This window comes from Hypanus sabinus, chromosome 8 (assembly GCF_030144855.1).
Source record: "Hypanus sabinus isolate sHypSab1 chromosome 8, sHypSab1.hap1, whole genome shotgun sequence".
Taxonomy (NCBI): Eukaryota; Metazoa; Chordata; class Chondrichthyes; order Myliobatiformes; family Dasyatidae; genus Hypanus; species Hypanus sabinus.
The window spans coordinates 18,812,839-18,839,348 of NC_082713.1; the positions used below are offsets into that span (position 1 = coordinate 18,812,839).

A 26,510-nucleotide genomic window follows, 5' to 3' on the forward strand; every position below is an offset into this window, starting at 1 on the left:
TGAAGAGCTGAGCAGAGCCATCGACAGATTACCCGCTGGAAAGGCACCAGGGTTGGATGGCATCCCACCAGAGGTCATCAAGTGTGCAAAGGGAGTTCTGCTCAACCACCAGCCGGAACTACTCTGTCAGTGCTGGGAGGAGGGAACGGTGCCGCAAGACATGAGAGACCGCAACATTGTCACCCTCTATAAGAACAGGGGGGACAGAAGCGATTGTAACAACTACAGAGGAATCTCGCTGCTGAACATCATCGGGAAGGTCTTTGCCCGCGTGGTTCTGGGCAGACTACAGAAAATCGCCAAAAGGGTATACCCCGAATCTCAGTGCGGTTTCAGGTCAGAACGTTCCACAATCGACATGATCTTCTCTCTTCGACAGCTGTGAGAGAAATGCCGAGAGCAAAGACAAGCCACTCTACGTCGCTTTCATCGACCTCACAAAGGCATTCGACCTTGTCAGCAGAGACGGCTTGTTTAAAATCGCCAGGATTGGTTGTCCTCCGAGGCTCCTCAAGCTAGTCCAATCTTTTCATGCGGATATGAAAGGCGTCGTTCAATTTGTCGGCTCTTCTTCAGAGGCTTTCAACACCTGCAGCGGTGCGAAGCAGGGTGTGTGCTTGCTCCCACCCTATTTGGCATCTTCTTCGCAGTCATGCTGAAACATGCGTTTGGAACTTCAACCGATGGAGTTTACCTTCACACCAGATCGGACGGAAGGCTGTTCAGTCTGTCCCGGCTGAGGGCAAAATCCAAGGTCGGTGAAGTACTCATCAGAGACATGCTGTCTGCAGACGACGCAGTGTTGACGACACACTCTGAAGAGCAACTGCAGCAACTTACGGACAACCTCTCACGAGCCTGCCAGGAATTCAGCCTAACCATCAGTCTGAAGAAGACCAACGTGATGGGCCAAGGCGTTGAACAAACCCCCCGTTATCAACATCAACAATTACGAGCTGGAGGTAGTCCACGAATTCACATACCTCGGCTCCACCATCACTGACAGCCTCTCCCTGGACTCCGAGATCAACAGGCGGATCGGACGAGCAGCCACCACATTCGCCAGGCTGACCAAGAGAGTCTGGGAGAACAGAAAGCTAATTACGAACACCAAAATTGCAGTCTACAGGGCATGTGTCCTCAGCACAGTGCTCTACGGCAGCGAGACCCGGAGCCTCTACTCCAGGCAGGAGCGACGTCTCAACGCCTTCCACCTTCACAGCCTGAGACGCGTTCTGGGCATCAAATGGACCGACCGAGTCAGCAACACCGAAGTCCTTACCCGCGCCCAGTTACCCAGCCTCTTCACCCTCCTCCAACAATGCCGCCTCCGCTGGCTGGGACATGTACTTCGCGTGCCGGATGGGAGGATTCCGAAAGACCTACTGTACAGGGAACCGACCACCGCAAGAGAGCACGAGGACGTCCTCATCTTCGTTTCAAAGACGTCTGCAAAAGGGACATGAAGTCAATGGACCTGGATGTCGCGAACGATCGCTCACGCTGGAGACGAGAACTACACAGAGGGCTGGAGCGAGGAGAAGAGAAACTGAGGCTTGCCGCCGAGGAAAAGCGCGCTCGCCGAAAAGACAACACGGCAACATTGGAGGGGAGCGTCTTCAGATGCAATCGCTGCAACTCCCGTGTGGGCCCGTACAGCCACAACAGACGCGGCACCACCATCAGCAGCTGAATCAAAACTCTCCAGGCGCAGATCCATGGTCTCTCGAGACCAACAGATGCCACACACTCCAGGATCAATCTAACCCTCCCCTCCCTTCCCTACCAGCCCTCCACTTTTCTTTCACCAACACGCCTATCTAAAAGTCTCTTAAACGTCCGTTATGAACCTGCATTTACCACCACCCCTGGCAGCGCATTCCACACATCCACCACACTTAGTATAAACCTCTCTCATCACCCACTTATACTTTCTTCCAATCACCTACAAAAGCAAGCTCCCTCCTGAATGTCCGACTGTCCATTCCATCACCTCTCCTCTCGCCACTCCAAAGAGAAAACCCTACGTTGGTCAACCTATCTTCATAAAATATGCCCTCTTGTCCAGGCAGCATCCTAGGAAATCTCCTCTGCACTACCTCTAACGCTTCCACATTCGATAATGAGGTGACCAGAACTGAAGGCAATTTTCAGGGTTTTATAGAGCTGCAACATTTATGACTTTTCAATGCAATCCCTGACTAATGAAGGCCAGACACCATGCACCTTCTTTACCATCATACCAACTTGCACGGCAACTTTCAAGAATCCATGGATGTGGACCCACATTCTCTACACCCTCTGAGTGAAGAAGTCCCCCTCAGATTCCACTTAAATATTTCACCTTTCACCCTAAATCTGTGACCTCTAGTTCCAGCCTCACCCAACCAGAGTGGAAAATTCACTCTACCTATACCCCTCATAATTTTATATGCCTCTATAAGATCCCCCCTCATTCTTCTGCGCTCCAGGAAATAAAGTTCTAACATATAGCAACCCCTCCCTATAACTCAGATCTTTAAGCCCTGGAAACATCCTTGTAAATTTTCTCTGCATTCATTCAAGCTTATTGATACCTTTCCTGTAGATTGGTGACCAGAACTGCAGACAGCACTCCAAAGTTGGCCTTAACAGCACCTTACACAACTTCAGCAACACCACGTTCGCAACACGTGGCTCACCTGCACTTAGCTGGGTATCTGCTGAAGCCAGTGTCAAGGAACTCTTGCAACAACTGGGACGGCCGACCACTGGCATAGGGGCACACTTCCCCTCTCGAGTCCCATCAGCACTGCCGTCCGACAGCCCGCGTCACCAAGCTCCTCACACAGGGAAGCTGGTGGCACTGACCTTGTCCCGGCTAGATGAGTGTTTGTCTGACACTGGTTTAACTATGGTCTGAGGGAGACACACACCCAGTGAAGGGTGGATGTTTCTCTTAGAGTTCCCCGCCGGCGAGCAAACACGGACTCTGAGGGCCGAAGGGCCTACTTTCATATGCTCTCATTTATTAGTTTGATTACTCATGGTGCTTGCACTATTGTTCTGTAAATTGCCGGTTGCTGTTGCGTTGCCTGTTATGGTATTATCCTGTGCTACGCTTGGCACTGAATTACAATCAACTCTAGCACACTTCAATATGGCAATGAAGTGATTCTGAAGCAAATGGGCAGGAACTCGGAATATATCGTGGGCAAGTGTGAAGTATTTAGTAAGTCAAAACTGTCCAAATCATCAATGGCACCAGCCCACCCACCATCACGGACATACCTACAGAAAGGTGCCAGAAAAACAGCAGTGATACCCTCCCACCTGCTCACGGACTGTCTGTCCCACTCCCCTCAGGGAGGAGGCGACACAGCTTCCACACCAGGACCACCAGACTCAAAAACTCACTTTTTCCAAGCAGCAAGGCTGACCAACACCTCCACCCACTAGCACACCCCTCCGCCACTGCTTTATCATCTCCTGTCAGCCACTTTATGCACAGACACTCCTGTACCTAGTGCCAATGTATGTACCAATAATCAACCTCATCTATGTATTTATATTTATTGCTTTTTAATTCTATGTTCTTTACCTTTGTGCTACATCAGACCCGGAATAACAATTATTTTGTTCTCCTTTATGCTTGTGTACTGGAAATGACATTAAGCAACCTTGATCTAACTTGGGAAATCGTGGAGACTGCAAAATGCTACAGAGCGTCTGGGTGTCTTTATATATGAAACTCCTTTAAATATACCCAGTGACTTGACCTCCACAGCCGTCTGTGGCAATGAATTCCACAGATTCACCAGCCTCTGGCTAAAGGAATTCTTCTTCACCTCTGTTCTAAAGGGATATCCTTGTATTCTGAGGCTGTGCCCTGTGGTCCTAGACTCAGCCACCCCCTCCCCCATAGGAAGCATACTCTCCACATCCACTCCATCTAGCCTTTCAGAAGTTAGTAGGGATGCAATTAAATTCTACTCCTCCCCCCCACCACACTCTTCTAAACTCCAGTGCGTATAGCCCGAGCCATCAAATTCTCCTCATACATTAACCCTTTCATTCCCGGGATCACTCTCGTGAACTCCGCTGGGTCCTCTCCAATGCCAGCACATCCACTGTTAGATATGAAGCCCAAAACTGCTCACAGTACGCATTCAGCTGGATCTTACGGAACAGCAAGCAGGCTGCAAGGGTGAATTACCTACTCTGTTCCGGCTTCCTTTAGTGCGAGATCCTGCTCCCAACAGATCGATTCAGTTATAAGGAAGGCAAGACAGCAACTATACTTCATTAGGAACTTGAAGAGATTTGGTATGTCAACAAATACACTCAAAAGCTTCTCTAGATGTACCGTGGAGAGCATTCTGACAGGCTGCATCTCTGTCTGGTATGAAGGGCTTCTGCACAGGACCGAAAGAAGCTGCAGAAGGTTGTAAATCTAGTCAGCTCCATCTTGGGTACTAACCTACAAAGTACCCAGGACATCTTCGCGGAGTGGTGTCTCAGAAAGGCAGCGTCCGTAATTAAGGACCTCCAGCACCCAGGGCATGCCCTTTTCTCACTGTTACCATCAGGTAGGGGATACAGAAGCCCGAAGGCACACACTCAGCGATTCAGGTACAGCTTCTTCCCCTATGCCATCCGATTCCTAAATGGGCATAGAACCCTTGAACACTACCTCACTTTTTTAATATATATTATTTGTCTTTTACACAATTTTTAATCTATTCAATATATGTATACAGTAACTGGTTTACTAATTTATTTATTATTATTATCTTACTTTATTTTTTTTCTTCTAGATTATGTACTGCATTGAACTGCTGCTGCTAAGTTAACAAACTTCATGACACATGCTGGTGATAATAAACCTGACTTTGACTCTGAACTCCAAAGGTTAGCAACTGCAGCTGAACTGCTCCTCCATCTGGCCTAGCAGAGAACTGCAGCAAAAAGTTTTCAAGTTTAGAGGGGGTGAAGGGCAGACTTACATTTATATAGCACCTTTCACTTGCAATTCAGAACTAAACAGGCCACTTTGCAGTCAAAAAGACATTATTTCAGAAGGCATTGCAATGTAGGAAACACATCACCTGATTTGAACATAGGAAGCTGTTGCAAACAGCAAAATGGGATAGTGACCAGTTAATGTCATTAATGATAATTACAGGGGAAATAATGGCAGGGATAATAGTCAAGACTTCACTGTTACCTTTTGTTACAGCTCTGACCAAGGGTGTTTGATGTTTCATTTTTAAAATATTACAACACACTGTCAATAGAAGAATGGCGGGGGGGGGGGGGGGGGAACTCACTGACACCTACTGAACATTGAAAGGCCTAGATAGAATCGACATGGAGAGGAGGTTTCCTGTAGTGGGGGAGTTCCAGACCAGAGGACACAGCCTTAGAATGCAAGGACGTTCCTTTAGAACAGAGAAGTCAAGTGGAATCTCTTTATCTAGAGGGTGGTGAATATGTGGAATTCATTGCCACAGACGGCTGAGAAGACCAAGTCATTGCGTATATTTAAAGCGGAGTTTCTTGACTAGTAAGGGTGTCAAAAGTTATTGGGAGGAGGCAGGAGAACAGAGTTGAGAGGGGAAATAATCAGATAGTAGAGTAGACTCAATGGGGTGAATGGCCTCGTTCTACCCCAATGGTCCTAATATCTCACTTATTCGGTTTCAGATTAATTTATTTATCACATGTACGTCGATGCGGAATGCATTGCCGACGTCAACAACCAACACAAACCAGGGATACACCCAGGTTAGCCCGGAAGTGGAACCGCACACTCTGGCGCAACATACCTTGTCCACAATGCTCCACCAAACAACACCTTCCCTCTCTCCCCCACAACCCAGGACGGGAATCCGGGCCTGCAGCTTGGATTTTTGTGTCCCAGGACCCTGAAGCAGGTGGCCACGGTTGAACTGGCAGCACCTGGGGAATTTCGGATTGAGAAGACGTTTGAGCGTAGGAAAACCAAGTACCAGGAGCTGGGCAGAGCAGTGCCAGAGACGGGGGAGGGAGGGTAAGATGCGAGTCGGTAGAGGTGGAGTGTCGGCTGTGCAGAACCTACTCTCTCCTTGGTATGGTGGGTGGGGGTGGGGGGGGAACGCAAAGAAAAGAGCCCCCAGACGAATGTGGAACTAGTGGTGTGACCAGTGCACCAAAGCTGCCAGGGCCTGATCAATCCTGGCTGGGTCGCCCATGTGAGAGTGTCTGACGTCGAGAGACCTGAAACACCAGATCAGTCCAGGCTACATCACTGACCACGTGTCCCAGCGCACCCTAGGATGCACCCACCACACCGACTGAAAACCGAGAGTGAGACTGACTGCCCCACCAGGGGCAAGGCCGCAGAATACTTGGTTCTGCTACTGTGCGCCTCTCCCGCTCACTCCACTGGAGCAGCGACAGGCGCATTCCCTCCGGAAGGTTAATAGTACCATCGTGGATACCTGCCCCCAGGCCATTCCCTCTCCTTCCTTCTGGGAGGAGGTGCACAGACTCAGAAACCCAGACGTTCAGACTCATGGGAAGCTCCTTCCTCCGGTGCGATCAGACTTCACACCGCGCCCACGATCTCAGACTCCGCCTCTCGCAGTTGTTCGGCTCATCGCTCTAGCGTTCCCTTTGGCTCTCCTTTACTGCACCGGGTCAGGTCGACTGTGAGAATGCAGTGATTCGCAGGCGGCGCATCTACTCGCCACTGAACAGCCGCGTGTGCGCCCCCACCCCCGGCACTCCCTTTCGGGCACCGGCTGCCGAGTGCATGCGTTGTTCGCCTCGGTGGGCTCGGTCCCTGGCTCCCACACTGAGAGCTGCTCAACACACGCCTTACTAACATGACTCAGTGAAAACGTTTAATCACGTTACTCCACTGCCGTCCTCGCCCGCACACACGCAACACCAGAGATTCTGCAGCCGCTGGAAATCCAGAGGAACTCGCACAAAATGCTGGAAGAACTCAACAGGTCAGGCGGCATCTACGGACGGACATAGACAGGCAACAATTTGGGCCCAGATCTTTCATCAAGAGTGGAACGGAAAGGGGAAGAAGCCAGAAGCAGGTTGGGGGAGGAGGAGTACAAGCTGGAAGGTGATAGGTAGGTGGAGGAGCAGGGATGAAGTAAGAAGCTGGGAGGTGATAGGTGGGGAAGGTCAAGGGCTGAAGAAGTAGTAATCTGATTGGAGAGGGCAGTGTAACACGGGAGACAGGGGAGGAGGAGGAGAAGCATAATGAGGAGGTGATGGGCAGATGAGGAGAAAAGTTAAGAGGGGAGCCAGAATGGAGAATAGAAGAGGAGGCAAGGGGGCGGGGGGAAGTTGGAGAAATTAATGGTTATGCCGTGAGGTTCAATTTATATTGCACTACAATCTTTGCATCATTCTCCTGTTTTTATGCTCACTGATCTATTATTATGGTGTATGTTGTTCACTGTGAGCCTCGTTTGACTGTTACACCCTGGTATACATGACAATTGAAAATCTGCTCTCTGTTACTTCACACCGAGAGCTCCGTTGGACAGGTTGCATTCATTACGTGCCCCACACAGAGCTCCTGAAACTCGCACTGTATTCTGAACGCACACACAGAACGCTGGAGGGCCCCAGCTGATCGGGCAGCATCTATGGAGGGGACCGGAAAGAGGGCAGAAGCCAGAATGTAAAGGGCAGGGGGAGGGGGTGAAAGGTGAATTCAAGTGGGAGGGGGAAGGTGGGAGTGATGTGAGAATCTGGGAGGCGATAGGTGGGAAGAGGATTTTACCACAAGAGCTCTCATGGGAGGAGATAGCCAGGTGGTCAGAGGAAAATGGACGAATCCGATTCCAAATCGGAGCTTCCCAGCAGTCAGCTGGGAACATCCGGCTCACGACCACTGGAAGTTGGGAAGAAACAAATTGGGGTGATATTGGGGACCACACGTCCTTGTATCAGGAGCACACGGAAGCTGTTAGGAAGCAGTTACGGGTGTAGAACACCTCACGAGCACTCCAAAAACCTGTCCCGTTACCACAAATGTGTCTCTCATTCCCACGCTCCCAGCCCACAGAACCAGAACGGAAGAGAGTCACCCTGGACACCAGAACGCCCGAGGAGAAGTCGTGATTCTGAGCTGTACGTTCTGGGATGTTCACCAAACCAGTCATGGGACAGGACGCATCCTCGGCACCTCAGTGCGGGGGGTGGTGGGAGAAGGGAGCAACAGACCACCTTGGGCCTGTACCTACAGGAGAACGAAAGGGAAGGAAAATGAATGCAGGAGGGTGGTGCGATTCACTTAAAGGAATACTTACTCTTACACCATTTAAAAGGACGGTGAGGAGCCTGTAGGAATCCAGCTTCCTCTGGGCCAGCACCAGTTTCCTCTCCTCCCAGGCACTGGCCTCGCTCTCCACCTCTATCTTCCACAGCTTACGCTGACGACGTCTCTCTCCACTCTCTTTCTGCCTATGCTCCCTCCTCCTCAGCTTCTCTTTCCGCCTCCTCTCCCTGACCCGCTCTTCTTCCCTGTGTTTTCTAAAGACAACAGTTCGGGGAAATGGACATGAAATTGCAATGTTTCTGGCCATTTCGATTTTATCTAAAACACATTCAATTACCAAGCTACAATTCATACGGCTCCCTCTCATTGAAAGCGGAATCACAATTACACACAGCTCTTTTAGTTTGCTGCCAAACACATATGAGATAACACAGCAATTACATTTGTGATTTAATTAGCAGTGCTGACTCTAAAAACATGGCAAGCTCAAGTTTGCTAGAGTACTCAGTAAATTTAGAGAAAAGTTCAATGTACTATCAAGGTAAAGTACATAACAACTACCCCAGGAAAAACACACAAAATGCTAGAGGAACTCAGCAGATCAGGCAGCATCTGTGGAAATGAATAAACAGTCGATGTTTCAGGCCGAGACCCATCTTCAGGACTTGGACAACCCTCAGATCCATTTTCTTTCAGGCATTCACAGAAGATACAAAGAAATAGAATACAGTCAATTGAAAACTACAAGGACAAAGAAACAATCAAGGTACAAAAGACAAACTGCACAATTAAAAAATGGTTAATGAATAAATAATATTATCATGATTTAGAGTCCTTGAAAGTGAGTTTAGAAGGTCAATAAACACTTGAGCTACTGTCTCTTTCCAATGAAAAAGCCTCTTCCTCGTACACTAGAGAAGTAATTTCAGATTCAGGACAAGTCACACTGCCCTTTCTTGCCCACGATCCTCCTTATAACACATCGCTTTGAACTAGTTATCAGTAACCTCTCTCTGTACCTCCTAACTCAGGCACCATTTTGTCTGATTTTGTGAAATCTCAAATGCATGACGTTTGTGCCAACAAATTGGTCAATGTGCACGATGGTGTCCAGAAACTTTCCCCAGAGGAAAGGGAAGCTAAAAGTAGAGGGCACAGGTTTCAGGCAAGAGGAGAAAGATTTAAAAAAGGGGCCTGAGGAACAACTTCAGATAGTCATTTGTTCATGGAACATCTGCCAGAGGAACTGAGTCATAGACAGTACAGCTCAGAAATGGGCCTTTCAGTCTGTGCTGAACTATTAATAACCCTACTCCCATTGACCTGCACCCAGACCATAGCCCCCATACCCCTCCCATCCATGTAGCTCTCCAAATTTCTCTTAAATGTTGAACTTGAACCCACATCCACCACTTCTGCTGGCAGCTTGTTCCACACTCACCACCTTCACTGAAGAGGCTCCCCCTAGTGGTTGAGGCAGGTACATCACCATCATCATTATGTGCCCTGTCGTATAACGTGGGTGATCGTGGGTCCGTGACTATGATTGTTCTAGGCAAATCTGTCTACAGAAGTGGTTTGCCATTACCTTCTTCTGGCAGTGTCTTTACAAGAGGGGTCACCCCAGCAACAGGTACATTAGTGGCATTTAAAGGACAGTCAGATAGGTTTATCCATAGGAAAGGTTAGAGGGATATGGGGCAAACAGGATTAACGTTTGGGTGAATGAATTGGGCCGCAGAGACTGTTTCATGTTGATACGCATAACTCACAATTAAGCTCCTGGTCAAAGTTTACTGAACAAAGGGAAGGAATTTAAAACTAGCACATCAGTTGGGAAAATGATGGAGTTAGCAATAATTCTACTTCTGTCTGTGTCATTTTAACTGGGAAAAATATTGGGCGAGTCAGCATAACTGGCTAAATCAGATTTAAGTTATCCACCCCTCTCCACCCCAGGCATCTCAGCGATACTGGAACACAATATACCATGGAAATGAAACTTCCCATTATAAGAGTTGCTGAGGCGGTTCTATTTATTACTTTTGGACAGGGTTATAAAAGCAATGAGTTATCCTGAACACTTGCAACGTGAAACTCATTCTACGTATTGCTGCACTCCTCCACCGGGCACAGTAGGAACCGTTTCTGTACAGAGAATTTCTGCGGCATTCTTCACATCTCATTGTGAAGAGAGCATCTCATTATGTCAGGGGACACAAAATCCACAAGGATTCCACAGACAGCAGATGAGGTGGTGAATGAATACTATGACCCCCAGTCAAGCACTCAAATGATATCCCGTTTTCAGTTAACAGATAATCTTCTGTTAAAACTTGGCAGAAAATGTTTCACATGGAATTCCCTTTTTAATCATTACTGAGGTACTAATCTCGATTCAGAATGTTAAATGGCTGTTGTTGTGTGAATGAAGTCACTGGAGAAAAGTACTGGTAGAAATGAAGTAGCCTCTTTATTTGACAAAACGAGATACAGCAGGCACAGTATTGAGGCCCTTTCAGTGGAGAAGTCTGCCTGCTCCCAGCGCTATGCACATTTTATGTGCTAAAGATCAAAGAAAATTCAGGACTTTTCAAATCTATATTTACAATGCTTCCTTCGAATTACATGCAACAGTTTCAAAGACCTGTATCTTCCCACCAGCAGACCCAAAGTAAGTGTTAACTCCTGTCGTATCCATGCAATGTGACGTTGACTGGATTCATACATATTTATATGATCAGTAAAGTGCCCGTTTCCTGGTCTGTCAGGTCTGCATTTTAAATTTAATCTGCAATGCATATTTGAAACTGATGGCTAGTGGCTGAATTCAGATAAGTTACCTTTAGCTACCTGTGCTAACCCCAAAAGTCGCTCTAACAATGGCTCAGAATTTCCTGCTGGAAACGACCGCCTGTTCTACCTAGCAAGGGAAAACTTGCACAAGGACACATGGAAATGTTCACCTTACAGCTCTCTAATCAGAAACAGACCTTCCTGTTTAATACAGAGTCACAGAGCACCACAGTCCAGAAACAGGCCCTTCGGCCCATCTAGTCCATGCCAAACTGTTATTCTGCCTCATCCTGGACCACAGTCCCCCATATATCCTTCCACCCATGTACTTATCCAAACTTCTCATTGAAGTTTGCAATTGAACCTGCACCCACCACTTCCACCGGCAGCTCAATCCACACTCTCACCACCCTGAGTGAAGATTGCCCCCTCATGTTCCACTTAAATATTTCACCAATTTCATTCAATGAGATCATAATCCCACATCCTTTGGTTCCCTTACAGGTAAAACTTTTTCCCTGAACATGCCTGAGTCTCCTTCAAGGGAATGAATTTCAAAATCTCCACACCCTTCTGAGTGTAGAAATCTCTTATCCTTTCTGTCCTGAATATTGAACCCAGCGAGAAGACATCAACCCACATCCACTTCACTGAGATCATGTCTCATTAGACGAGTTCAGCTAGTCTACTTATATATGTCTCACATGGAATCAATCTGATAAACTTTCACTGCATTCCCTCTGCTGTGTGTACAGTACATCCTTCATTAGGTAGGGAAGTGAGATCGGTACACAATGTTCCAGATGAAAATTCCCCAGGACTCGACATAATTACAGCAACAATGATCTAATCACGTACATCAATCCCTCTGCAATAAAAGACAACAAACTGTTTATCTTCCTGATTGCTGAACTTGCATATTCGAGGACGGAGGGAGCTGAATCATTTTCAGACCGTGTGCCAAGCTGGCAATAAAATTCTCTCACGTGCCATGATAATTTTGGGCGGAGATTATCACCAAATAATGAATTAGTAACGATAATATGGACTTAAAGAAAAAAGGATAATTCATGCTACTTACCTATAGCTATTCATCGTTTAATAAAAATTTAATAGAAATAAATGAATCACTTTAGAAAACTTGTTCAAAGATCTCACCCTGTAGTAAATCAAGAGAACTGGACTTGCTGTGTTGTGTAGAAGACGTTTCACCCCTCAGCCGAAAGGCTTCGTCAATTTTAATCCACGGTGGGGAGTTTCCATTTTCGGTATCACCTACTTACAATGCGGACCTAACATCCCTACCACAGCGCCCCCACAACATTTCACACCTCCACACGTGCAAAGATAAGATTAATTACCCTCTCATTGCCTCTACAATTCTAAACGATCCTCATGTGATTGCTACACCTTTAAACAACTCGAGAGTTTATGAACTTGAAAACCACCCACCATGGATTAGAACTGAAGGAGCCTCTCAGATGAGTAGCAAAATGACTTCCAGACAACACAGCAAGTCCAGTTGCCTTGATTTACAACTACCTGAGATAATGACCTGGATGACTGAGAACGTTCATAGACCACTTGTTCAAAAATCAATCTTTTACAAAGGCAACTGAAAAGTGACATTACTTCTATACAGTTTTGTGATTGTAACTGTAACCATTTATAATCCAAATACTGATGTGTAGCCAGGTCTATGAGGATTTCAAGAGGAATCTGCTCTAATCTTCAAAAAAAAATTGTTGTTTCACTTGGCAGTAAGGATAATCATTATATTTTATATATACACTATGGATGGGGTTTACTGAATTGAGGGGTGGCACTACGTGCTGTGTGCCAAAAAATTTCTTTGCCTGTGCCATCTTGGGCACCCGTGCCATAGGTTCACCACCCTTTGCTGACCCAGCTTTGTTAACCCGCATTCTCAAGACAGCAAAGTCCCCAGTGGCAAGGCTCTGATCCCACTAACATGGAGAGATGAGCCCATCAAGACCTGCACTGTGACAGCCAACTCATGTCCACTGCAAAAAACATTCCATGTTTCTGGATAGACTCGATAACCTGCAAAAACTACTGTACTTGTCAATGAGGAGCGGGGAGCAAGTTTGTAAGTCTGACAGAAGCAAAGGATGTCGGGAATGGCGAGGGTGGAACGCCATGGGGGTGGCACAAATGTAGACACACCCAGCCCTAAGACACCGGGCATTGTCATTTGATTCCAAACAACTGGTTTATTGATTATTACAAAATGTCTCTCTGGTGCTTCCAGCTCCCTCCCTTCTCCTTTCCCCTTTTCCCAGCCATGATTCCCCCCTCCCTGCCCCCTTCCCACTCTCAGTCCACAACAGAGACCCAGATCAGAATCCGGTTTATCACTCACATATGTCATGAAATTTTTCTGAGGCAATACAGTGCAGTACATAAATTACTACCCAGAAGTCAGAAGTCAAAGGCACCCTAGCTGTGTACATGTGCCTGAGATTTCCACACAGTACAGTACGTTAAAATAAATCTTCAAAAGTTTTTAAAACACTTCAGAATACTTTTAAACAATTAAAAATATTTAGCAGCCTAGTTAATTTAATTCGTCCCCGTGGCCTCTCCTCTCCTTACGTGGCTCCTCTACATTCAAGTAAGCAGAGAAGCTTTTGGGTCCTGGGTCTACACAAGTGACCGGTACGCTTCAGACAGACTCCTCACTCCAACCACTCGTGTGGGAAAGCACTCTAGAATCCTGGAACAAGCCTGATGATCAAACAATGAACTGGTGACGAACACGCACACCCTCAACGATAACAAACACTACAACAAGTGCCAAGCACCACCCTCGCCCTGCAGTTTTCAGCAGCTGTGTTGCCTCAGCACCCCCGAGACCCCCAATGTTACAGGAGCCAATCTTCAACCAAATGAGTTCACTCCAAGTGATATACCCCAACCAATCTGCTCCTGTCCTCCTAAAAGCAAGCGAGTGCATTGAACCTCCTCCAAGTATCCTAATTGGATGCCTCTTGGCATAGAAAGACCAACTCAGGACTAGAGAGAGTGGTGGGTATGGCCCAGTCCATCACAGGCAAAGTCCTCCCAACTACTGAGCACGTATACATGGAGTGCTACCTCAAAAAGCATCATCAACGATCAGTACTCAGGCCATGCTCTCTCTTCACTACCACAAGTAGTACAGCAATCTCAGTTCCCACACCACCAGGTTCAGCAACAGTTACTCACAAACACGAGAAGATCAGCAGTGGCTGGAAATGCAAACCAACACGCACAAAACGCTGGAGGAACTCAGCGGGTCAGGAAGCATCTGTGGAAATGAGTAAACAGTCAACGTTTCGAGGCCAGATCCTTCCTCGGACATTCACTCTTTTTCACAGACCTGCTGAGTTCCTCCATCATTTTGTGCCTGTTGCTCAGGAACAGTTATTTCCCTGCGACCGTCAGACTCCCGATAAGGTGCGAGTAACTTCATTCACCACAGCTCTGAACTGGTTCTCTGACCAACAGACTCACTTTCAAGGACGCTCCAAAAAACTCAGCTTCTCAGTATTTTAATTTGCACAGTTTGTCTCCTTTTGCACATTGGTGGTTTGTCAGTGTTCATAGTTTTTCATAAATTCTATTGTATTTCCCTTGACTCCCCCCTAATAATGCCTTCAAGAAAATGAATATCAAGGAATGGTAACATACGTAGTTTGATAATAGATACACTTTGAACTGTAATTAGAAAGCTACGTATCAGCCCACCAGAGAGAGACAACACTAGGGATCAGTCTGACGTTGTACAGCTACCTCATATTTCCCTGAAGTTCAAATGCTACAGGATTTAAACTCTAAGCATTATACTGCAGCAAGCAAGATCACTCTGCACTAGAACCTATCACTGTTGAGTTAGATTCCTGAAGCTGAGGAAATAAATGTTTGTCTTAATCTTCTACTTTGAATCACGCACAAGCTAAGGTTCTCTGTCATTTACTTTACGTGTTTTTTTAAAAATTCTTTTTTAAGCTCTAACATACGAAATTAAGAGGGATTCATTGTGAATCTCTATTGGCTGCCTGAACTCCACCAGCAAATTGGGTGTATTTAAAGTGGAGGTTGTTAGAAGGTGGCAAAAGTAGCGAGGAGAAGGCAGGACACTGGGGTTGAAAGGAAAATAAAGCAGCCATGATTGAGTGGCAGAGCAGACTTGATGGGCTGAATAGCCTGTTCTGCTCCTTTGTCTAATTGTTTTACAGGCTTGGAGAAATCTCAGCAGCCCTTCATTACTGGGTCTACAAATCATAAACAAGGGATTCTGCCGATGCTGGAAATCCAGAGCAACACACACAAAATGCTGGAGGAACTCAGCAGATCAGGCAGCATCTATGGAAATGAATAAACAATTGATGTTTCGGGCTGAGACCCTTCATCGAGACTGGAAAGGAAGGGGTGGGGGAGATGAGGCCTAAATAAGGAGGCGAGGGAGGGAAAGAAGTACAAGCTGGAAGGTGAGAGGTTAAAACAGGTAAGAGAGGTGGGTGGGTGGGATGAAGTGAGAAGCTGGGATGTGATAGGTGGAAAAGGTAAGGGGCTGAAGAAGAAGAAAGAATCTGATAGGACAGGGAGTGAACCATGGGAGAAAGGGAAGGAGGAGGGGTACTTTTCACCCGCCATCTTGTACAGCATCCCTTCCCCTCACCTTTTTTATTCTGACTTCTGCCCCCTTCCTTTCCAGTCCCAATTAAGGGTCTCAGTTCATTCCTCTCAGGTGCTGCCTGACCTGCAGAGTTCCTCGAACATTTTGAGTGGATCACTAGGTTTAACTGGTATCCCCAGCAGCACCGTGGGGGGTACCTTCACCAGAATGGACGATGGCCGGAATCACCGCCAGGCTCAGTATTACCGTTCGGCCTCCTTCAACTGCTCCTCCTCTTTGTCCCTCCGCTTCTGCTCTTCTCGCTGCCTCTCCAGCTCCTGCAGCTTCAGCCGTTCCAGCTGCCGCTTTTCGATGGCCGAGTCACTCAGGTGCTTGGTTGTGTCAAAGGTCACCTGGAAGTCAAGGACAGACAGGAAGACGACATGCAAGAGCTGCAGCAGAGGCTCAGCGGGAACACCGCAGTACAGTCCGCTTTGTTTACAGCTTCACCGGAGAACACTCCGAAATCTCCGCTGTCTCCCCAAATGACTCTCCACTCAGCTGCATTTCCTTTCCTTCGTTAGCTAGCACGAAAATGCTCTTGCTAGTAAGGTTGGCTCTCCTGCCTGTACCCCAGATTGGCACCATGAGTAATATTGTTACAGTGCCAGTGACCTGGGTTCAATTCCACTGTCTGTAAGGAGTTTGTCCCATTTCCCCGTGACCACATAATGTTCCTCCAGATCGCTCCCACATTCCAAAGACCAGCAGGATAACCGATAATGGGTGTTACTGGGTGACACAGGCTTACAGTGCTGGAAGGGTCTGTTATATTGTTGTATCTCAAAAACAAATTTCAAAAAATATATCTGTCAACTAACATGGACTCAAACTTGATAGTGTCCCTTCATATCCAGAGCACAGAGAGAAACAGGTCCACGTACACTACCGTGCAAACACATTTATCAATGTGGAGCAGAGAGTGAGTTTGTAAATCCAATGGGAGCAAAGGATGCTGGGAATAGTGAGGGTGGAGTGCCAAGGGAGGGGTGTGGGACAGGTGGCAAAGGAGTGCTGGGGTGGGAGATAGCATGGGTGCAGAGACCCGGCCCCGAGACACCAGGCAAGGTCGTTTGATTCAAAACAATTGGCTTATTGATCATTACAGGATGTCTGTTTGGCACTTCCAGCTCCCTCCCACTTTTCCCAACCATGATTCCCCTCTCCCTGCCCCCTTCCCTCTCCATCTACAATAGAGACCCATATCAGAATCAGGTCTATCATCACTCACACGTGTTATGAAATCTTTGGGGTTTTTTTTAGCAGCAGTACCATGTAATACATAAATAATTGTGCAAATTATGGTACTGTGCAAAAGTCTTAGGCACATATATACGACTAGAGCGCCTAAGACTTTTGCACCGTACTGTGAGTAAAGGAAATCTGTAGCCTTTTGTAGGGAATGTGAAGCTTTCGATTCTTTCCTTTAGCTAAATATTAATCAGCTTCCACCCTGCCAATGAGAGAATGTTAGGAAATAAAAACACAAGTTGCTGGAAGAACTCAGCAGGTCAAGCAGCATCTAACTTGAGGTGGATATCTCTCCAGGGCCTGTGGGGGGCAAGTGCAGAAACTGCCGGGGCCCTAGCAGAGAGATTTAACTCGTCCTTAACGACAATTGAGGTACCAAAGGATCAGAGGATAGCTAACATTGTTCCACTGTTTAAGAGAGGCTCTAAAAATAAACCGGGAAATTACAGGCCAGTGAGCATAACATCAGTGGTGGGACAGTTAACGGAAGGTATTCTAAGGGGCCAGATATAGGAGTACTTGGACAGACATGGACTGATTAGGTACAGACAGCATGGCTTTGTGCGTGATAGGTCGTATCTAAGCAATCTGATAATGTTTTTCCGAGGATGTTATCAGGACAGTTGTTGAAGCCAAGGCAATGGATGTTGTCTACATGGACTTTAGCAAAGCAACTGACAAAGTCCCACGTGGGATGTTGGGCAAGAAGGTTCAGTTGCTGGACATTCAAGATGAGGTAGTAAATTGGATTGGACATTGGCTTTGTGGGAGAAGCCAGGGAGTGGGAGTAGATGGCTGCCTCTCTGACGGGAGGCCGTGACTAGTGGAGTGCCACAGGGATCGGTACTGGGTCCGTTGCTGTCATCTGTATCAATAACCTGGATGACAATGTGGTTAACTGGATCATATTTGCAGATGAAATCAAGATTGAGGGTGTACTGGACAGCGAGGAAGACTATCAGAGCTTGCAGCAGGATCTGGACCAGCAGGAAAAATGGGCTGAAAAACAGCAGGTAGAATTTAATGCAGACGAGTGCGAGGTTTTTTGTAGGACCAACCAGGGTAGGTCCTGCAAGGTGTTCCGTAGGGCACTGAGGAGTGTGGTAGATCAAAGGAATCCGGGAATACACGTCCATCATTCACTGAAAGTAGTTTCAGGTATATAGGGTCATAAAGAAAGCTTTTGGCACATTAGCCTTCATAAATGAAAATACTGAGTACACGAGAAGGGATATTATGTTGAAGCTGTATTCGACATTGGTAAGGCCTTGTACAGACATTGTGTGCAGTTTTGGTCACCTAGCTGCAAAAAAATGTAAATAAGGTTGAAAGTGTACAGAGAAAATTTGCAAGGTGTTGCTGGGTCCAGAGGACCCAAGTTTCAAGGAAAAATTGAATATGTTAGGATTGTATTCTTTAGAATGTAGAAGATTGATGGGAGATTTGACAGAGGTATACAAAATTCTGAGGGGAATAAATAGGGTAAATCAAGTAAGCTTATTCCACTGAGATTGGGTGGGACTACAACTACCACCACAAATGGCGCATGCGAGCTCGATTTCAACGTTTAAGAGAAGTTTGGCTAGGTACACGGATGGGAGGGGTACGGAGGTCTATGGTCCAGGGCAGGTCGATGGGAGTAGGCAGGTTAAATGGTTCAGCATGGACTAGATGGGCAGAAGGGCCTGTTTCTGTGCTGCACTTTTCTATATCTATCAGTGGAGGGAAGGACAGAGAGGGAGGGCCAGTGTGCTGTGGGAGGAGGGGAGGCCTAGCTCATCATGGATGGGAGGGAGGTGGGGAGGGCTGGTGGCACACTGCGCTGTCCAACCTGCTGAGTTCCTTCATCATTTTGTCTTTTTTTAAAACTCTGTTCCCACATCTGTAGTCTCATGTTTGGGAGGGCTGTTACGTACTGATGCTGGCTATTTACTCAAGAGCAAGTTAGTGAAACAGGAGGACACACACTGACGATCTGCAACAGTTTACAATCTACTTGCCTCGCTGCAGAGCCTCTCGCTTCCCTTCCTGCATACCGCCTGTTACAGACCCGGCTCTACACGTGACCGCAAGAAACTGCAGAGCTGGAGACGCGGTTCAGCACATCACGTCCTGTCCACCGACTCTGTCTATACTTCTCACTGCCTCTGTGAAGCAGCCAGCATCGTCCAGCAGCCCACCCACCCCAGACAGTCTCTCTTCTCCCCTCTCCCATCGAGCAGAAGATGCAACAGCCTGACAGCACGTCCCAGCAGGCTCAAGGACAGCTTCTACCCCATTGTTTTAAGACAATTGAATAGTTCCCTAGTACGAGAAGACAGACTCGTGACCACAGTCTACCGTCATTGTAACCTTGTACTTTACTGTAAACACAAGATTCTGCACATGTTGGAAATCCAGAATACTTTACTTTTACATCACTGCCTAACTGCACTGCACTTTCTCCTGCTCTCTATTGTTTCATCTTGTATCACTCAATGTACCATTGTAATGACTGATCTGTATTGCTGATGTGCACAAGTTTTGGTACTGTACCTCGGTACAGGTGCCAATAATACTCTGATTTACCCCAAAGTACTCTGCAGTCAGTGAGACACAGTGAACCTCCAATAATCTGACACCCCTGCTGGTGCTGGACTGGTAGATTCTCTGTCGTTAATACCACAACATGCTTTTCCCAGGGTTGTTACATAGATTCTCCAGTAAACCAGGCAAGTTTAAAAAGGGAGCTCAGGAAACAGAACGCAGGGAGTTTAAAAGGCCCCTGGAGAAAAAAAAACATGAGCTTTATTTATCATGTGTACATGGAAACACACAGTGAAATGCTTCATTTGTGTCAAATCAAGTCAGAAAGTATTGTGCTGGGCAGCCTGCAAGAGTTGTCAAAGGCTTTGATGCCAATCTAGCTTGTGCACAAATCACTAACCCTCACAAACACCTTTGGAGCAGCACACCTGGAGGAAACCCAGATGTTCATGGCGACACCGTACAAACCCCTCACTGGACTGAACCCCAATCTTACAGCGGAAGGAAAGAATCGAGGGTTTTTTCCTCTGCATGGGAGACAGAGGTCTGGTGAGGGTTTAAAGAGAGTGAAACAGGACTTTGGTGAACCTAAATGAGATGCAGGATACGAGGCCTCTGTGAGTCCAAAGCAATCTGCTCCGAGTGTGAGGGGAGTTTGGATTGAGACCCCCAGAACTTTAAAAGGGGTGCAGGCTAGAGTCACAGAGTATTACAGCACAGAAACAGGCCCTTCAGCCCATCTACTGTGATCCATGCCAAACTATTATTCTGCCTAGTCCCATTGACCCAGAGTCACACAGCACTACAGCAAAGAAACAGCCAGAGGTCAAGGCTCCTCACAGAAATGAGGCCATGACAGACTTTACAGGAATGAGGGACGGGAGGCTCCCAGGGAATTTATAGGAGTTCAGGAAACAGAGCTCCCTTGAGTTTTAAAGGAAGTGGGGGTGGGGGGGGGGTGGAAGAGAAACTGGCGACCCAGATCTCAAGGCTTCGGGGTTTCAAACATACAGGCTGTTAAGATTGTTGAATTTACTGAAGCATTTCAAAGTTTGGTCAGTGTGCAACATAGGGAAATGGCAACCAATTTACACAGAGTGAGCGCCACAAGCATTAATATTAATAAGCAAATCTATGTGAATAGGTTGTGTGAGCTGGGGCTTTTCTCTTTGGAGCGAAGGAGGTTGAGAGGTGACTTGATAGAGGTGTACAAGATGATAAGAGGCAGACAGTGGTGTTAGAAAGTTTGTGAACCCTGTAGAATTTTCTCTATTTCTGCTAAGTACCCTGTCCGACCCACACCTGCAATCTCATCTCATTGACTGGAACACTGGACTCCCCAGAGGTTCACACACTTCTTTCCAACAAATACATGTAATATTGGATCATTTTTCTCAATAAATAAATGCAGAAGTACAATGGCTTTTGTGTTATTTATTGAATTAGGTTCTCTAACTAGTTTTAGGATTTACATGAAGATCTGATCACATTTAAGGTCATATTTATGCAGAAATGGAGAAAACCCTACAGGGTTCACAAATTTCCTAACACCACTGTCTGCCTCTTATCATCTTGTACACCTCTATCAAGTCACTCTCAACCTCCTTCGCTCCAAAGAGAAAAGCCCCAGCTCACACAACCTATTCACATAGATTTGCTTACTAATATTAATGCTTGTGGCGCTCACTCTGTGTAAATTGGTTGCCGTTTCCCTATGTTGCACACTGACCAAACTTTGAAATGCTTCAGTAAATTCAACAATAGGATTTAGGATTTACGTGAAGATCTGATCACATTTAAGGTCATATTTATGCAGAAATGGAGAAAACCCTACAGGGTTCACAAATTTCCTAATACCACCGTAGATAGAGTGGATAACCACAGACCTTCTCCCAGGGCAGAAATGGCTTATCTCAGGGGTCATATTCTTAAAGTGACTGGAGGAAGTTATTGGGGTTATCAAAGGTAGAGTTTTTTTTAAATATAAACAGAGTGCATGGAATGCCCTGCCAGGGGTGGTGGTAGAGGCAGATACATTAGGAACATTTGAGAAACTCTTAGATAGGCACACAGATGGTAGAAAACTGGAGGGCTACACAGCAGTGATTGTTCTTAGAGTAGGTAAAAGGCTAGCACAACATTGTGGGCCGAAGAGCCCGTTCGGTGTTGTACTGTTGCGTGTTCTATGTTCAAATAATCTATTTGCAAACCGTCGGGTGAGAGGCCAGGAGACTGATATTCTTCTTCAAAGCAGTGTAATGGGGCGCTTCACGTCCTGACGAGACCGTCAGTACTACACACAGAGCGCTGGAGGAACTTAGCAACTCAGGCAGCATCCGTGGAAAGGAATGAGGCCAGTTGACACTTTAGGGGCAAGACTCTGTATCTGGGCTGGAAAGAAAGGTGGAAGATGTCAGAATAAGGAGGAGTACAAGCTAGAAGGTGATAAGTGAAGCTGGGTGGGGGGGGTATGTGGATGGGGGAGGAGGGGCTGGAGTGAGCTGGGTGGTGATAGGAGAAGGGGAACCAGAGGGAGTTGATAGGCAGGTGAGCAGAACAGGGGCAAGAGGGGACTCAGAGTAGGAAATATAAAAGCAGAGGATTCCTGAGATTTGTTTTTATCTAGAGTGAGAGTTGAATTTGAGGATCTCTGGCTCGGAAACACAGCTGCTGCCCACAGCCGAGGGTGCAAGCAGCCATATCCCTACACAGCAGACGCCAGTGTGTTAACATACCTTTATGTTACACGCCAGAGCTTTTCCGTCTTCACCTTTGTACACCAGCTTCATTCCCCGCAGCGATGCCATCGCCCGCTCAAAGCCGGCACACTCCTGGTACTGGACGTAAGCCTCAAAGGTAGGGAGGCCACCAGTGCTAAAGGTATTGAACTTCTTCCCCGTCATCTCCTCCCTATACGGATCCAACATGGGAATGTCTATGTTTCGAATCTCTCCGAATCTTCTGAACACCCTCTGCAGGATCTCCTCCACTGGCTTTTCCTTGTTCAGCTGCTTTGAAGACAGCCACTTGCAAGGCAGCCCTTCCATATGAATGGTGTCTGGCCTCTCCCCGGGCAGAGCCTCGTTCATGGTCTCAGCCGTCTTGAAAAAGGACTCCCAGTCCGACGGGCTCGGAAAGTTGACTTGGCTCACGACCGCCACAACCCTCGCCATCTCATCGATTCCATTCACCCTGATGCTTTTGTTGTTAATCTTCTCCCACACGGTCTGCAGCAGCTTCTTGTTCTCAAGCTCCGCCTCAAAGCGGATGAATTCCATTGTGCTGCGTGAGACTCTGAACGACGTGAGCTGCTCCGGGTACACCATCTTCTTCAGGGTCTCCATGAGCTCCCAGTTCGAAATGAGCTTTGGGGAGACCTTGGACTTGGGGAACATCACACTGATGGTCAGCCTCGCGATCGGCTTCAGGTAGAGACTCTGCGGAGCAAAGAGCTCCACTGCATCAGATGTGTCAAAGAGCCTTGTGACAGCCATGGCAGCCTGGATGGGAAGAAAAGTGTGAGAAATAACATTTTAAATCCCAGAGACAACTTTCTATCGTATTTCTTAGCTTCTTTTGCATTTGTTTATTCTGCAGTGAATGTCTGCAACAATGTGAGTGTCTGGGTAGTATATGGTGACACATACAGGACTGAGTAAAAGTCCTGGGCACCCATAGTTTTAAGGTGCTTGGAAGCAGGTACAGAGATGTTGGGGTAAGTAGCTGTTGTTGTTTTTTATGCAGAGAGTGGTGAATGTATGGAATGAGCTGCCGGCAGGTACAGCAGGGCCTTTCAAGATCTTATCGTCTTTCAATAGAGTCTTTCCTGTCCATGTTCCTGTACCTGGACAGGTACATGGAGCTCAGAAAAATAGAGGGCTACAGGTAACCCTAGGTAATTTCTAAGCTAAGGACATGTTCGGCACAGCTTTGCGGGCCGAAGGCCTGTATTGTGCTGTAGGTTTTCTATGTTTCTACCTACGTATATATAACCAGGGTGCCTTAGACTTTAGCACAGTACTGTATTTGTTGACGTGGAGCTGAGAATGAGTTTGTAAATTAGGTGAGAGCAGTGAATGTTGGGAATAGCAATGGTGGAGCGCCACAGGAGGGGTTTAGGACAGGTGGCAGAGAAGGAGTGACAGAGGCAGGGGGGGGGGGGGGGGGGAAGATGGTGTGGCACGGCTGCAGATACACCCAGCCCTGGGACACCAGGCCAGGTCACTTGATTCCAAACAATTGGTTGACTGGTGTTTCCCGCTCCTTCCCCTTTCCCCAACCGTGATTCCCCTCTCCCTGCCCCCTCCTACTCTCAGTCCACAATAGAGACCTGTATCAGAAACAGGTTTATCGTCACTCACTCGTGGTATGAAACTTGTGTCTTTTTGCTGCAGCATTTCAGTGCAATACATAAAATTACTATGGTACTGTGCGAAAGTCTTAGGCGCCCTAGCTACTGTATGCATGCCTAAGACTTTTGCACAGTACTGTATGCACTTTGATAGTAAATTTAGTTTGAACCTTAAAAGTGGACATTTGCCCAGAACGGTGCTTTTCCCCATGTTCAAAGCAATGAAAGAATGAAAAGTCAGCACAGCGGTTAGAGGAACTCTACTACACTGACAGCGATACAGGTTCCATTCTCACACTGTCTGTACATTCTCCCCATGGGCTTCCTCCACAGACTCCAGTTTCCTCCCACGTACAAAGACATATGAGTTAGGGTCAGTAAGCTGCGGGTATGCTACGTTGGTGCTGGAAGCGTGGTGCCTCTCCCATCTGGCGAGATGTCGGATTTCAGTAAAGAGAGGGCATAGGATATAACAAGGTAGAGGACTGGGAAGCTTTTATGAAAAGCCCGGGTTAATATTTCTACTGCTATGCTGTGAGGTATTTTATTTTAGCAGTCTTCTGTAAAGTAGGGTGTCCCCCGGCTAAGAGTGTTTTGGCCTCGGCTGAAGATGAGGAGCCACATCGTCCAACTTGGGAATGTTGTGTCAGCCAATCAGGAGTGGGATGGCATGGAACATCCTCAAGAGCTGGGCGGGAAGAGTTTTCTGAAGGGCAGTAGTCTGGTTTGGCGGTTGGAGAGGAGTGAAGAGCACCAGGGAAGATGCCTAGAGGATCGCAGGAAGGGAAGTTCTACCTGTGGTTGGTGGGGGAAATTAAATTAAGTAAAGCTACTCCCAGCTGCTACAGAAATTAGCTCCTGTTATCTTCCTTTTACTTTCTCTTAACTGTTTGATACAGTTGAAAATTGGTAAACAGACCTTATCATTTTATGCTGTTGTACCATCTGTCATTTCCGGGCTACTGATAACTGTATTTACACAGCATTCGCTCAAATTGAGGTTTCTTTTAATTGAAACGTCGCAATATTTCTGTTTGGTTGAACTCCAAATCATACTGACCCTAGACGAATATTGTTTATGAAAAGTGGCCTTCTCACCGATGAGTCACGTGGCTGTTGGCAGAGACAGCTAACGAGCTAAGTTGGTGTATCAGCCCTGGTGACAGGGCTGCTTTTAAAAGCCAACAGAAGGCAACTAAAAAAAACCATAAAGGACAGAAAAGATTAAATATAAAGGTAAGTTAGCCAAAAATATCAAATAGGATACCAGAAGTTTTCTCAGATATATAAGGAATAAAAGAGAGATCAGATTGGATATTGGACCACTGGAAAATGACACTGGAGAGGGAGTACTGGGGAAAAAAGAAATGGCAAACTTAAGTATTTTGCATCAGTCTTCACTGTGGAAGAGACTAGCAATTTGTCAGAAATTTGAGAGTCAGGAAGCAGAAGTGAGTGTAGCTGCTATTGCGAAGGAGAAGGTACAATACTTGGGAAGCTGAAAAGCCTGAAGGTAGACAAGTCACCTGGACTGGATGGACTACGTCCCAGAGTTCTGAAGCAGGTAGCTGAAGAGATCATGGAGGCATTACTAACAATCTATCAAGAATCACTAGGTCCAGGAATGGTTCCAGAGAACTGGAAAATTGCATGTCACTTCACTCTTTAAGGGAGAGAAGCAGAAGAAAGAAAATTATAGGCCATTTAGCCTAACCTTAGTGATTGGGAAGATGCTGGTGTCCATTATCAAGGATGAGGTTTTGGGGTACTTGGAGGCACGGGATAAAGTAAGCCAAAGTCAGCATGGTTTCCTGAAGAGGAAATCTTGCCTGACAAATCTGTTGGAATTCTTTGAGGATATAACAAACAGGATAGACGAAGGAGAGTGAGTGGATGTTGTTTGCTGGATTCCCAAAAGCCCTTTGACAGGGTGCTGCACATGAGGCTGCTGAGCAAGGTAAAAACCCATATTACAGGAAAGATAACAGTATGGTTAGATGATTGGCAGGAGGCAAATAGAGTAAACGGGGCTTATTCTGGGTGACTGCTGGTGACCAGTGGTGATCTGCAGGGGTTGATATTGGGACTGCTTCGTTTTACCTTGTACGTCAATAATTTGGAGCATGGAATTATGTTCCACCTGGGCAGCCTCCAACCTGACGGCATGAATATCAATTACTCCTTCCGGTAATTTTCCCCTCTTCTTTCTATTTCTCACTCTGGCATCTTAACTCTTCTCCTCATCTGTCCTGGTTCCCTCCTCCTTCCCTTTCTCCCCGGTCCACTCTTCTCTCCTATCAGATTCCTTCTTCTCCAGCCCTTAATCTTTCCCACCCACCTGGCTTCACCTATCACCTTCCAGCTGTCCTCCTTCCCCTCCCTCGACCTTTTAATTCCGGCTTCTTCCCGCTTCCTTTCCAATCCTGAGGAAAGGGTCTGGGCCCAAAACGTCGTCTATTTATTCATTTCCATGGATGCTGCCTGACCTGTTTGAATTCCTCCAGCGTTTTGTGTGCGTTCCTCTGGATTTTCAGCATCCGCAGAATCTCTTGCTGTTGTGGACAAAAACACAGCTTGCATTTACCCTATCTATACCCCTCATAATTTTGTACATTTCTTTAAAAGCTCCTCTCATT

At 46.8% G+C, this 26,510-nt stretch overlaps 1 protein-coding gene across 4 annotated transcripts in view; it reads right to left on the reverse strand.

The window, feature by feature from the left end:
• The window catches only part of LOC132397934 (A-kinase anchor protein 17B-like), a 90,800-nt gene that overhangs the window by 27,014 nt on the left and 37,276 nt on the right, over positions 1-26,510 (reverse strand). For 2 of the 4 annotated variants that reach the window (XM_059976757.1, XM_059976755.1), the window contains exons 2-4: positions 22,259-23,023; positions 15,954-16,099; positions 8,301-8,523 (exon numbers count right to left, since the gene is read on the reverse strand). In XM_059976757.1, coding sequence (XP_059832740.1) covers positions 8,301-8,523; positions 15,954-16,099; positions 22,259-23,017 — 1,128 coding nt within the window. In that variant the 5' untranslated portion in view covers positions 23,018-23,023. Of the gene's footprint in view, positions 1-8,300; positions 8,524-15,953; positions 16,100-22,258; positions 23,024-26,360; positions 26,427-26,510 lie in introns of all 4 variants that reach the window. The other 2 variants (XM_059976754.1, XM_059976758.1) reach the window with 2 other exon arrangements.